General features: G+C 43.0%; 2 protein-coding genes and 1 long non-coding RNA gene across 10 annotated transcripts in view; 2 read left to right on the top strand and 1 right to left on the bottom strand.

Moving 5' to 3' along the window:
• Nucleotides 1-13,727, top strand: part of LOC309373298 — a 95,131-nt gene that overhangs the window by 27,609 nt on the left and 53,795 nt on the right. The gene's annotated exons all lie outside the window — the stretch shown is intronic.
• LOC309373142 (large ribosomal subunit protein uL15-like) lies at nt 1,369-9,017 on the top strand. Of its 2 annotated transcripts, none has more exons than XM_081917383.1 (5): nt 1,369-1,512; nt 4,207-4,270; nt 5,854-5,929; nt 7,586-7,760; nt 8,844-9,017. In XM_081917383.1, the coding sequence occupies exons 1-5, from the start codon at nt 1,510-1,512 to the stop codon at nt 8,970-8,972; spliced, it is 447 nt and encodes a 148-aa protein (XP_081773509.1). In that variant the 5' UTR covers nt 1,369-1,509; the 3' UTR covers nt 8,973-9,017. The 2 variants fall into 2 exon arrangements, with proteins under 2 accessions (XP_081773509.1, XP_081773508.1); XM_081917382.1 differs by lacking the exon at nt 1,369-1,512 and adding an exon at nt 2,234-2,284.
• The window catches only part of ZNF831 (zinc finger protein 831), a 46,502-nt gene continuing 42,248 nt past the window's right edge, over nt 9,474-13,727 (bottom strand). For all 7 annotated transcript variants that reach the window (XM_081916603.1, XM_081916598.1, XM_081916602.1 and 4 more), the window contains 2 exons: nt 13,453-13,538; nt 9,474-12,083 (listed from right to left, as the gene is read on the bottom strand). In XM_081916603.1, the coding sequence (XP_081772729.1) occupies nt 11,289-12,083; nt 13,453-13,538 (881 nt within the window). In that variant the 3' untranslated portion in view covers nt 9,474-11,288. The remainder of the gene's footprint in view (nt 12,084-13,452; nt 13,539-13,727) is intronic.

The following is a 13,727-nucleotide window of genomic DNA, read 5'->3' on the forward strand; positions in this document are numbered from 1 at the left end:
AACATGCGCTGGATTATGGAGAAAGCTAGAGAGTTCCAGAAAGACATCTACTTCTGCTTCATTGACTATGCAAAAGCCTTTGACTGTGTCGACCACGGCAACCTATGGCAAGTTCTTAAAGAAATGGGAGTGCCAGATCACCTCATCTGTCTCCTGAGAAATCTCTATGTGGGACAAGAAGCTACAGTTAGAACTGGATATGGAACAACTGATTGGTTCAAAATTGGGAAAGGAGTACGACAAGGCTGTATTTTGTCTCCCTGCTTATTTAACTTATATGCAGAATTCATCATGCGAAAGGCTGGGCTGGATGAATCCCTAGCCGGAATTAAGATTGCCGGAAGAAATATCAACAACCTCAGATATGCAGATGACACAACCTTGATGGCAGAAAGTGAGGAGGAATTAAAGAACCTTTTAATGAGGGTGAAAGAGGAGAGCGCAAAATATGGTCTGAAGCTCAACATCAAAAAAACGAAGATCATGGCCACTGGTCCCATCACCTCCTGGCAAATAGAAGGGGAAGAAATGGAGGTAGTGAGAGATTTTACTTTCTTGGGCTCAATGATCACTGCAGATGGTGACAGCAGCCACGAAATTAAAAGACGCCTACTTCTTGGGAGAAGGGCAATGACAGGCCTAGACAGCATCTTGAGAAGTAGAGACATCACCTTGCCAACAAAGGTCCGTATAGTTAAAGCTATGGTTTTCCCAGTAGTGATGTATGGAAGTGAGAGCTGGACCATAAAGAAGGCTGATCGCCGAAGAATTGATGCTTTTGAATTATGGTGCTGGAGGAGACTCTTGAGAGTCCCATGGACTGCAAGAAGATCAAACCTCTTCATTCTTCAGGAAATCAGCCCTGAGGGCTCACTGGAAGGACAGATTGTGAAGCTGAGGCTCCAGTACTTTGGCCACCTCATGAGAAGAGAAGACTCCCTGGAGAAGACCCTGATGCTGGGAAAGATGGAGGGCACAAGGAGAAGGGGACGACAGAGGACGAGATGGTTGGATAGTGTTTTCGAGGTTACCAGCATGAGTTTGACCAAACTGCGGGAGGCAGTGGAAGACAGGAGTGCCTGGCGTTCTCTGGTCCGTGGGGTCACGAAGAGTGAGACACGACTAAACGACTAAACAACAACAGCCCATAGAGAACCGAAATACCTCCCCATGTGCCGCTCTAAACTCCCCCCCACACACCTCTATTAAAGCCGCGATCTATGCAACAAGCGCTTCTGACTCTTCTCAGCTGCTATTGACGACCGCGACGCGGTTTGTTTTTTTCCTGGGGCCACGTGATCAACGGAATGCCGCCGCGCGAAAGAAGCCGGCACCCAGAGTATCGCGAGACTCCGCCCTCTCTCTCACGTTCTCCGCGAGCGCGCGTCGTTTACAAGGCCCATCCCCGAGGGGGGGGGGCTTTGAGACCTCGCGATAGAAGGGCTTTCCTTCCCGTGAAATCTCGCGAGAGGAGCGCTCTTTCCCTTTTATCTTCTTGGAGCCGCCAAGATGGTAGGTGGCGAGTGAGGCGGGGGCGCCGCCTGAGGAGCGGGGCCTGGTGCTCCGGCGCCTCAGAGACCGTTTCTCCCGACTGAGGGTGGCCGCGCGGTGACTTGGCCGCGAGGGAATGGCGGCTGCCTCTCGGTGGGGGGGGGGGGGAGGTTTCTCGGGGACTTTTACTAACAGTGAACTCAAGGCCGGGCTCTGCCCTCGGAGCCCCCTTCGCTCTCGGGCTGTCCTACCTCGCAGGGTTGTTGTTGGAAAGGCAACATCCACGACGCGCTTCCCTGCCTCCTCCAGCTCATCGGGACAGGCGCTTCTCCCTACGGCTTTCTTTTTAAGCCCCCCCGGCCCATGGTGGGGTGGGGTGGGGTTGGGTCTTGTATGGAGCAGCCCCACCCCAAAATATATGTTACTGACCTGCTCCTTTCTCAGTCTAAGGCAGTGTTCCCCAACCTTGGGCCTCCAGCTGTTTTTGGACTACAATTCCAATCATCCTTGACCACTGGACTTGCGAGGGATGATGGGAGTTGTAGTCCAAAAACAGCTGGAGGCCCAAGGTTGGGGAACACTGGTCTAAGGGATAGCTGGGGGGGATGTGCCCTTTAGATCAGGGGCTCCTAAACTCCGGACTAACTAGAAAGTGGCTCGTGAGATTCACTCAGGTGGCCTGCTGTATGCAGCACGCCTGTAAAAATAAAACTTCTAAATCGTACAGCATCTACCGCAACACTTTGCCATTGCTCAAATGAGGAAAAAGACCATCATCAAGTGGTCTGACAAGGTAAAAGGACCCCTGACCATTAGGTCCAGTCATGACCGACTCTGGGGTTGCGGCGCTCATCTCGCTTTACTGGCCGAGGGAGCCGGCTTACAGCTTCTGGTTCATGTGCCCAGCATGACTAAGCCGCTTCTGGTGAACAAGAGCAGTGCACGGAAATGCCGTTTACCTTCCCGCCAGAGCGGTACCTATTTATCTACTTGCACTTTGATGTGCTTTCGAAGTGCTAGGTTGGCAGGAGCAGGGACCGAGCAACAGGAGCTCAGCCCGTTGCGGGGATTCGAACCGCCGACCTTCTGATAGGCAAGTCCTAGGCTCTGTGGTTTAACCCACAGCGCCATCCATGTCCCTGTCTGGCAAGACCTCGCAGCAATTTTTGAGTGTTTCATGGGATAAAAATATTTGCGTAGAGGTCCAAAAGCGTTTTCTTTCTGAAGGCTGCTCCAATGCCTTATGTTTCTGCTCTTTGCAATGTGTCATAACTAGGTGTCCCTACTGGGCGTCTGTGAACAGGTTTGCTTAGTTGACCTCTGGGGAGAGTTGCTTTACCTGCTTTTAGGAATAATAATTTATTATTTATACCCAAGCCACTCTGGGTGGCTCTCAACAGAATACTGTATTGAAAACATGATATAACATCAAACATTAAATTTTTTCCTAAACAGGGCTGCCTTCAGATGTCTTCTAAAAGTTAGTTGTTTTTCTATTTGACATCTGATGGGAGGGCGTTCCACAGGGTGGGCGCCACTACCAAGAAGGCCTTCTGCCTGGTTCCCTGTAACCTCACTTCTGGCAGTGAGGGAACTGCCAGAAGGCCCTCAGAACTGGACCTCAGTCTCTGGGCTGAACAATGGGGGTAGAAACGCTTCTTCAGGTATACTAGGAAATATACCACATGCCAAATAGGTGCGACACAGGAAACTCACACCAAGTCAGATGGTTCAGTTGGGTATTTTTTGGTGGGCAGTGGCTCTTCAGGACTGGGAAAAATCATTCCCAGCCCTACCTGGAGGGGAGATGCCAGGGATTGAACTAAGAGCCATTTGTGTGTGCTCTACCATGGAGCTATGGCCCTTCCCATATTGAGTGAGGAAGGTCTGAAGGGGCTTTTAGTCGTGTTTGCTTGATTGGGAACCCTACTTTAATCAGGAAACCAAGCTGCACATTCAAGTGAAAGGCTGCTTCAGACCTCAGCTCAACATGGGAAGGTCAGGAAATGAACAGGCAGGGCTGGTGCACGTGGGGATATTAGGGGTTGCAGAGGGTTCTACTCCCATATTCAGGTGAATGTCTGAACATGCCTATATACTATTATTGAATCCAATCGTAATAGCCTGAAAAGACCGCTGACCTGAAGGGATTTGTTTTATTTATAGGTATATTTATTTTATTTTATTTACATAAGTTTTAGTGTGGCTTATCTTGCTAGCTTAGTATGGCTAGCGCTATAGCATATTGATGCATGGTATCCGTACTAGTATGGTGGTTAAAGTTTCAGGCTGCAGAGACCAAGGTTCAAATCCCCACGCAGCCCGGTGGTTCACAGGGTGATCTTGGGCTGATTACAGCCTAAGGTAGACAAAGGAATTTTTGAGGATAAAATCAGGATAATGGTGTATATGCCATGCTAAGGTGAGAAAAAAATATGAGATTACATATTTACTGGTAAGCACCACTTGAAGTGCATTAAACAGTCATAACACAGCAAACATTGAAATTCCAGTGTCTTCAGAAAAGGTAAATGGGAGGCACACATTAAACAGGCCTGTAAATCTGATTAAGGTTCATAAGCAACTGTTCCAAGCTGGAGATCCTCCACTGGTGTATTCCAATCATGTGTTGGTTTTTGAAACATCATGTTGCATTTGTTCTTCTTTCATTGGGCACTGATATAACATATGCTGTCGTATTGTCTTTTTCTCAAGCCTTCAAGACTGAGGAAGACCAGGAAACTGCGAGGTCACGTCAGCCACGGCCATGGTCGTATTGGTACGTGTAGAAGCAGCTTTCATGTAGAACTGTTTTGCTACTTAAATCTATTGTTGCTTCACATGGTTTTGGAATCTTCTCCCCTGGTTATCAGGTGACTTAAACCTAAAAGGAAAAAAGGCTTTTTGGTGTCTGACACGTAGTTTTCTGCTTGCTCGCCCCCTTTTTAATAAAACTCCTGAGTCTAGTTGCATGGAAGTAAAGCATATGATTTATTTATTTTTATATCGCCTTTCACCCAAAGATCACAGGGCGGTTTACAATATAAAAACACAAAAATATATAGCATAATTACAAACTAGAACAATAACACTCCCCTTCACACACACAGTTTAAAAGGCCATAGATGGTTTAATTAGCCAAAAGCCTCGGAGAAATATTTTTGCCCGGCTCCTAAAGATAGGTAACAAAGGTGTCAGGCAAGCAGAAAAGGCCTATTCTTTTGTTGCTCCCCTCTGGACCTCTGGCAGAGGATGCACACGAAGAAGGACCTCAAACGATGATCTGGGTCAGTTCATATGGGGATAGATTGCCCTTGAGGTGTTAGCTGCTAGCAAAGACTCTTTCCATAGCTACAACCACCATGCCTTTGGGGTCCAGCTTGCACATTCCAGAATGAATACAAGCAATGGGGAAGAAGTTCCTTAGTACCTACTTTATCTCAGCCAAGGTTTCCCATTGCTAATCTGAGGTTGAAGCTCTTTGCAGGAAAACAGGTAACAGAGAAGTTTTAATAAGTGTATTTAGCGTAGCTCTTGAGTCAGAACTGTTATGAAATGCAATATGGTTATTGTATAGAAGCAGCAGAGATAAATAGCATCAATAGTACCATATAAGATTGCTTATTAACAAGTTCTGCTTCACTCCTTGACTCAAATGGGTTTACCATACCTGGTGCCTAAACTTGCATAGGTTTCCCACATCCCTTCAGGCCTTGTTCTAAGAACCCAAAATGGCATCCACTACATGGCCTCTGGAGCAGTTGTAGCCTAACCATATATTTTAGGCAGGCATTGGGGACAATGAACAGGTAAAAGAACTACCGTCCTAAGTCCTGCTTTGTGTAACTAATTATACTTCCAGTTTGCTTAGAGCTAGCGTAGCATGAATGATGACATAACTTTAGAAAGTGGAAATTCCAAGTTCCTAGAAATGTGGTCTGGAGAAAGTAGATCTCAGTGCTTTGCTAGCCTGATAAAAAAAATTGAGCTTCCATAAACTGGAAGTCGACCTTGACTGTTAAGGCCAGTAGGGGTGCAGCTAATCACACAGCAGACCTGTAGCCTGATCCTTTGCAGGTTCACTATGATTCATACAAAGGCTGAACTCCTAAATGTTTACTAGAGGGAAAACACGATGGAACTTCTGAGTAAACATGTGTAAAGTTGTGCTCTAAATTCTTGGACAGTTAACTCCTCTATGATAGTATGGGTGTGTCTGCAGGCTTAAGCTTGCCTAAATCTTGTGTTGGATTGTGGTCTTTTAAGTACTGGTGATGATAAACATTTAAGCTGGCAGTGTGTGTGCATGTTTCTCTGCTTTAAAGTTTTTAAAAAATATTTCTGTTTGATGTTTCTCTTTAGGTAAGCATAGAAAGCATCCTGGAGGACGTGGTAATGCTGGAGGCCTGCACCACCACAGAATCAACTTTGATAAATAGTAAGCTAGCCCTTTTTTCTTTACTTCCCTTCATTTCTTCCCTCATCAACACCCCCCCCCCAAAAAAAAACTGGCACCAAAAAATAACTACCTATGTAGATTCAGCAGTTAAGAAATACCGTTTTCAAATACTGAACTGTATTTAAGGAAAGTATACATGCGTTTTATTGCAACAGCTGTGGAAAGCTTGAACTTTCATCACTTGTGGCTTCTCAGAGCTCTATGGAAGCCAATAAGTACAAGTCTGTGTATAGTATACTTAGTATCTGCTTTTCTAATGAATTTTACTTCAAATAGTTTTGGGGAATACAGTGGGATCCCCCCAGCCTTTCAGAGCAGATTCTTTTGGTGCAGTAGGGGAGAAGAAGGACCCCCCCACCCAATTTGCACAATCAGAAGTGTGCTGCAGGAGGCCAATACGATTGGATGGTCCCCCTTGTTTTGTTTAGTAAATATTAGCAAAATATGCTAAGTAGAACCTCAAGTCAATACGGGGCATTAGAAAAATTTCCAAAGAAGTTATAATGATATTTTTCAAATGTAGGAAGCTGCCCTATACAGAGTCAGACCATTGGTCCATCTAGATGAGTACCATTGACTGACTGGCAGTGGCTTTCCATGGCTGCAGGCAGGAGTCTCCTCTAGTGTTACCTGGAGATGTCAGGAATTGAATTTAGGACCTTCTGTGTGCAAATCAGATGGTCTACCACTGAGCTACCTATGGCCCTTCCAGAAAATGAAAGTGCTCGCCCACTTTTTATTACAGTGGTACCTTGGTTGTTGAACTTTATCCGTTCGACTCCTGAAACGGTTCGAAAACCTTGGTGCAGCTTCTGATTGGCTGCAGGAGCTTCCTGCACTCAAGCGGAAGCTGCGTCGGATGTTCGGCTTCCGAAAAACATTTCTAGGTTTGCGGCATTCAGGAGCTGATTTGTTTGACAACTAAACTGTTCAGGAACCAAGGTACCACTGTATTTGGACTTCAGGTGCACCTAGTATCATAAAACAAACTGGCTTAACACACTAGTTTTTAAAATAAATTCTTTTTTAGCCTCTAGATTCTGGCTTATTTCAAATGTATGCAGACATGTAGAATAGCAATCTGTCTGTTCCAGTCCATAGTATACTGTCATGCACAATCTTTTTCATGCTTTTATCTGTTCCCCTGAGAATTTGGCAAGACAATGAAGTTGCATATTTACAAATAACTGAGACTAGAGTCACATCTAGATATTGTCAGTTATCATGGTGTGCTATAGTGCTCAGAGAGTAACAACTGACTTTTATTCACCGACTGTGCTCCACATAGTACAGCCACCAGGTTAGTAACAGAGGGTTGTTCTTCAGAGTAAGAGATGTGGGTCAGCAGGAGGGTACAGACAACAATGTCTCATGTAGAGCTTTCTCCTTTCTCAATATTTGCCTCATCTTTGTACCCTGTATTAAGAAAGCAGCTTACTTAAAAGCACTGTGAGCTCATGGCTGCCCTCAGATTTGAACTAAGAATGTTTGCTTCACACCTTCTGCTCTTAACCTGTGCCAGATATTTTTGTCAGTAAACCTAGACATGGTCATCTAATAAACCCAAGTATTGTTGCTCATGCATTTAAAAATGCATCATGCAGTGATTTTTCAGCTTGTGATTTTTCTTTCTAGCCATCCTGGTTATTTTGGAAAGGTTGGTATGAGACATTACCACTTGAAGAAAAACCAGCACTTCTGTCCCACAGTCAACCTGGATAAACTGTGGACACTTGTTAGTGAGCAGACAAGGCTCAAGTATGCCAAAAATCCAGCCGGATTATCACCTGTAATTGATGTTGTGCGCTCAGTAAGTGTCAAAAACTTTTGGATGAACTTTTTATAATGATGCAGAGCTTCCCAAATATTGCTTTTATATTTACTTCCTATTGTGTAAAAACCAAGGAAGGTCTGCATAATTTGACTACAGTAGGTCTGCCCAGAGTTTGCCAGCCTCTTGGTTTTGCTACCTGTTGGCTGCATCTGGCTTGATGGGGCATAGATTGTGGAGACCAAGCTATAGGCCAGGCTTGTACGGTCTGTAGAGTGGGCATTTTTATATTTCATTTCAAAAGTGATTGCATTACTTAAATTTATTGTGGGTTTTACAGTTTGTTGGTTTTGTCAGAAGGAGCTAAACCATGAGCCTGTGTTTGGATGATAAGCCATGGTGTTATGTAGTGTAGAGGCAAAATGACCAAGGAACAACAGTCTCCACTTTGGGAGCCTGCTTGTTTGCAATAAGCCATGGCTTGTGTCAGCATTATGAGTGAAATAGACATATGTTGCGTACTGTAAAAATGCAGTTGTAGCATACTGGTAACCCCATAACCCTGGAGTTTGAACAGCTAATTTCCCAATTAACAAAACAAAGGCAGTGCCCATTCAATAGACTTGGCTCTTTCTATTACTCATATACTGAAAATATGGTGAGACTTCATTATATGTCTATAGACACTATATTGTATAGTAGTGGTGGCACCCAAAGGGGGGGGGGGTGGTAAAAAGATGGAACGTCTCTGTCTCTTTACATTAACTACACACTTTCAAACAACTTTTTTTTTACTTTAATTGCCCTATATTACCCAAATATTCTGTTGGCTGGAATGCACAGCTAAAGAATGCTGAGAGTCATGGTGATGGGCATAGTGACGTAGCAAGCACACTTTAAATTGCACATGTTCCTTTATACTGTCAAGTTGCTATTTTCTGTTTCCTCCCTTGTAGTCTCTAGTTCTACCGCTTCCCTGCTAGGCACAGTTTGTTTACTTGCAATATTTCACAAAGTATACATAATTTTTTAGTTTTATTGGAACTGATCAGTGATGATTGGGAAAAAAACTTGGTACCTTCTGGGCTTGCTGACGATTCTCCTATCTGTTTATTTTTTTAGGGTTATTATAAAGTCCTGGGCAAGGGGAAACTGCCCAAACAGCCTGTAATTGTGAAAGCAAAGTTCTTCAGCAGAAAAGCAGAAGAAAAAATAAAAGCAGTTGGTGGAGCTTGTGTGCTAGTAGCATAAGGACTTCTCTATGTGCTCAGATTAAAATAAACATCATTTCTGCTACCTTGTATTCTCATTTTAATAAGCTGTTGAGAAAGACTGCTAATTCTAGTGCCTGCTGGCTTGTTTACAGGAGACAAAACCTTTTCTAATGTACCATATTTACTTGAATGTATTGCACACCTTTTTTTGGCCAAATTACATCACAAAAATTAGGATGTGCATTAGATTTGATGGTGCCAGCAAATACTTTTTGGGTTTCAAGGTTTTGAAAATTGAGGTGTGCATTTCCAGGCATTCTTTTCTTTCAGCAAGAAAAGGACAGAAGGCTCAACAAACGTTGTCGACCAACCATTGTACATTATGCATCACGGCAAGATGCACAGTTGTCATTTAAGAATAAAGGGGGCAAATTTCACATCCAGTCATAATCGTTATGCCTACGATTAACAAGTGGAGCTGAATTGACTCTTATTGTCACACTGAAAAAATACCAACATCCATGACTGTAGTCTTCACTTGGGATTATGGTAATGTTTTAATAAGCACAAGATTTCATGAAGATAGAAAGGCTATTTGCAGAGCATATGTAAAACCCACCAAGAAACACCTACTAGAAAGTTTCTAAGACGGTACTGCATACCTCTGTTACACACCTTCCAACAAAGCTTATGCAATTCTGTACTAGTTCTTCAGTAGTAGTAAAAAAAATAAATTTTAGGTTTGGTAGGTTTTTTTTCCACCCTGCAACATTCAGTATACTACTAATCAATACAAAGCTCTTACAATGTGGTTACCAATTTGGCAAAGTATAAAAAGTCTGCATTTACAAAGTTGAAAGGAACAATAAGAAGTTTGATCATTTTCAGCCCTACATATCTTTATGGATGTGCTGCTTTGCTTTTTATTGTTCAGTAATGCGTGCCTTTCCTAGGGATGCAGACTTGGGGCCAGCAGGAATAAGTGGCCTACAAGGTTTCATTTTTACAAATTTTGTTTTGATCAAGGAGCAAAGCAGTTATGAGTTTCACATGAAAGATTCATTGCCTTGTAACATAACATCAAAAAGTATTCCAAAACTCATATGAAATACTAAATATAAAACCTGAATATAATACAATAGTGCAATTGCGTTCTAAAATTGGCATCACTTCAAATTAGTGTTATAACAAAATTGGGTTCAGTTTAGAAAAATTCAATTTGACCAATTGGACTTTGTACATAGAAGCTGGTGAATCTTCAGTGAAGTGTGTTTTGCTGCTGCGCTAGTTCAAAGACTGGACTAGCACAAAAACTATGGGGGAAGGAAATATGTTTTGGTATTTTACATTCAGGTCCTGAGGCTTAAACGAAAGAACAACCCTGTTGAACCTAGAAAACAACTCAAAATATTCCAATTTCAGAAACCTCAGGAAATGTTCGAAACTGGTGAGCCATGTTACCAGAGCAGTGGGGGATATAAAATATTCAAATTCTATTTCAGAAGGCACAAAACACAAAGCAAAACATGCTTGTGTTGTCTGTCACAAGGGAGCACGGAATATTTATGCAATATGGAAAAGCTGTAGGATGTCTTAAAGGTGCAGATCTCCTCATGCAAAAGTCTAGATGGAAAAACTTGCAGAAAAGCAGCAACAGGGAAAACAACTCCAGAGTTGGTGACACTCAAGTGTCAACCCTCAAATTGCACATGGTCTCTGCCTTCTATTGTATCAACATAAAGGGTTGACCAATAGCATTGAGCTTACAACAAAACTTGAAGCAAGGAGCTGCGGCGGTTGGTTTACTCTGCGGGGACCAACTGCTTCCTTGCTTCATATAAAAGTATTAACACATCTAAAGAAACCCAACTGAGGTCAGGAATGCTTTTTTCCCCCCTGCGCTTAAGGTGGAGGATAAAGGCAGAATGACGATTGTCTGGTCCTTACAGGACTTCCTATTGATCATGCCCCTATATCAGGGGTGAAGAACCTCAAGTCTAGAGTCTGAATTTGGCCTTCAGGCCAGCTTTCAGGACTCTTCCCCAAGCCACTTCCATTGCCAACCCTCTTCTCCGATGTCAAGTCCTGTTGGTGGGGTAGATAATGCTGCTTGCTTGCGTGGATGTAGAAACCTGATTTCTGCATGGCTGGAATGTCGTTTGCTGTACAGAGGTAAGAGTCATACACCCATTTCTCTGCCCATTTAGCCTTTGCTTCCACTCACCTTTTGCATCTAGCCCTGCCAACCACTAGTATGTGGCCCCTGGAAGGTTTCCCAGGAGAGAATGTGGCCCTTTGACTGAGAAAAGGTTTCCCACTCCTGCCTTATCTTCAACAGCAGATGGGCTAGTCACTATATTTCTATAATCAGCCTGTCTTCATCATCACTGCTGCTTATGTCGTCATATTCCACGTGAGCTTGTTTGCTCATCACTTCTAAGCTTTGTTTTTTGTAGGGTTTGGATAGTGTTCCAGAGCTAGCTATGAAAGTAGAGGGGGTTTTGAAAGGAGGAAATCCAGGTTTAGAAAGCTTTCCTTGATCACTGCCTGGTTTTGTAGAGTGGATGTTCTTGTCTGTACAGCTACAGTGGCCAGGAGAGCTGTTGGTCTCCTGTACAAGCCCTGAACTATGTAAAGGATTACTTGAAAATGATGTACCAGTAAGCAACTTTGATCCAAACAAAGCAGGACATGGAGTTTGGAAGGTGGGGCCAAGCTGCTCTTTTAGAGATGGATATAAATCCCCACCTGTGGGTTTTTCTTTTCTTCCTGTGACATGGACAGAGGGCTCTAAGTCGGTAAAATTTTGAGACTTTGATTCTACATTATCACAGTCTGCATTTGATCCCACAAATATAGGACTAATAACCTTTGAATCCACAATGCTGTGTGAATGGCTCTTGCCTGAAACTATCAGTTCAAAGTTGCAATGCTCAATGGAAGGCCAACAATCGTCAGAAATAACATCGGGCTGTGATTCTTCCTTAAATATTCCTAAGGCGTTGACATCAAAGGTGTTTGCTTTTTCCACTACTGCATCAGTGGCCAGTGTAAAGGAATATGTTGCTTTTGAAACATCTGGAACTGCAGGCATCATCTGAAGAGAGAGACTGCCCCTGGAGCGTTCATTAGCAGACCCAGGAACTTCCTACCAGAGAAGGAGATGAAATTATCAATTCATTGGATTCACTTTCAAATCCAAAGTCACTAAGTGCATTGTATAAATTAAATAACTCATTTAATTACACTGACTGCAGCCTTACCCAGAAGTTAGTTCTGCAGAATTCTATGGTGATGACTAAGTGAGGTTAGGATTGCTGTTGCTGGGCAGTATTCAGTGCACTCTTTCTGTCAGTGCAGGGGCATCTGGCTGTGGAATGGAACTTCCCCTCCCTCTCCTCTTTCCCCCAACTTAACTAGTTCTGGGAGTGTCCCAAACTCACTGTGAAGTATTCAGCAGGAGAGGGGGGGAAAGTTGCACAAATTAAAATACTTGCACTAAAGTCTTATTTCTTCAAGAAGTCTACTAAGGGCCCAAGCTGAAGGTTATTTTCTCACTGCAAAACGGCTTGCCATAAGTAGGCACCTTCTGGAAAAGAAATGTCATGCAACTTGTTCTTGTAAATGGCATCTGTGTTTAACTTTGGGGGATGACACATTCATGAGATAAGTTTTCATATGGATAGCCATAGTGCCTGCCAAAATTCATCTTGTAATACAAATACCTTTAATGGAAATGGAAGATCACTGACCATCACAAAAGACTACCATTTCGTTTCCCCTCTTCTTGTCATAATATTAAGAAATAAGTAGTTCTGTTAGTTCAATAAGTTTTCACGGAACAAGTGAACTTTTCCCTCTCCTCTCCTTCTACACCCCCCCCCCCAATCTGTTCTGGAGTTCCTCCAACCCTCTGGGGAGGTGCATAGAGAGAAGAGGGGTACTTCCATTGTGTGATAGTTCTAGCACTCAAGTCTATATGGCTGTCCTACACTACAGGGCCAGTTCCAAGGTTCAGGTGTTACTTTACAAGGTGCTTAACAATTTGGATAGAGGATAACTCTAGGATCCCTGCCTGATCACTGAAGTCTTTCTTATCACTCATGGCTCAGATGCACAACTCATTTCCACCAGGAACAGCGTGTTTAGTACTGTGGGACCAATTTCATGGAACTTTCAGTTGAGGTCAGCCAAGCCCCTTCCCTACTGAAGTTCTGGTACTTACTGAAGACTTTTAAAAAATTTCAGTAGCCATTTTAATTTAAGTTTGATTTTATAGTTTCAACTGATGTTTTATTTTTTGTATTGTACTTTTAACTTGTTTGTTTAATGATTTAATTACGGTAAGTATTATTAAGTTGAGTACCGCCAAAAATATCCCATTGCTTTTTGCGAATATTAAAACTATCCAGGGGGGAATGGCTGGTTTATCAACTACTTGTCCTTTCAGCTTTCAATTAGTCCAATGTTACTTGAGTTACCAAGAGTTGAAAAGGTATTCCCAAATGACTCCTTACTTCTTTCATCTGGTTCTTTTTCACAGAGGAAGCAGCTTTGTCAGTTGGGGCATAAGATGTCTCCTGCTGTAGATTTTGGTCATTCCCTGTTTGGAAAGAAAACAGAGACACCGTGATTAGCAGGCTGATTTTCATTTTCCACTTTTTCTGGGCAAACAGGTTCCAGGTGGCTTCCACTTGAAGTCATAGTTAGTGATATTCAGAACGCATTTGACAAATGAAATTTTACAAGCAGTTGCTTAATATTTTAAACCTTTATTTATGTAGATGTTTTT

This window comes from Podarcis melisellensis (genome assembly GCF_964234715.1).
Source record: "Podarcis melisellensis genome assembly, chromosome: 6".
NCBI classification, from domain to species: Eukaryota; Metazoa; Chordata; class Lepidosauria; order Squamata; family Lacertidae; genus Podarcis; species Podarcis melisellensis.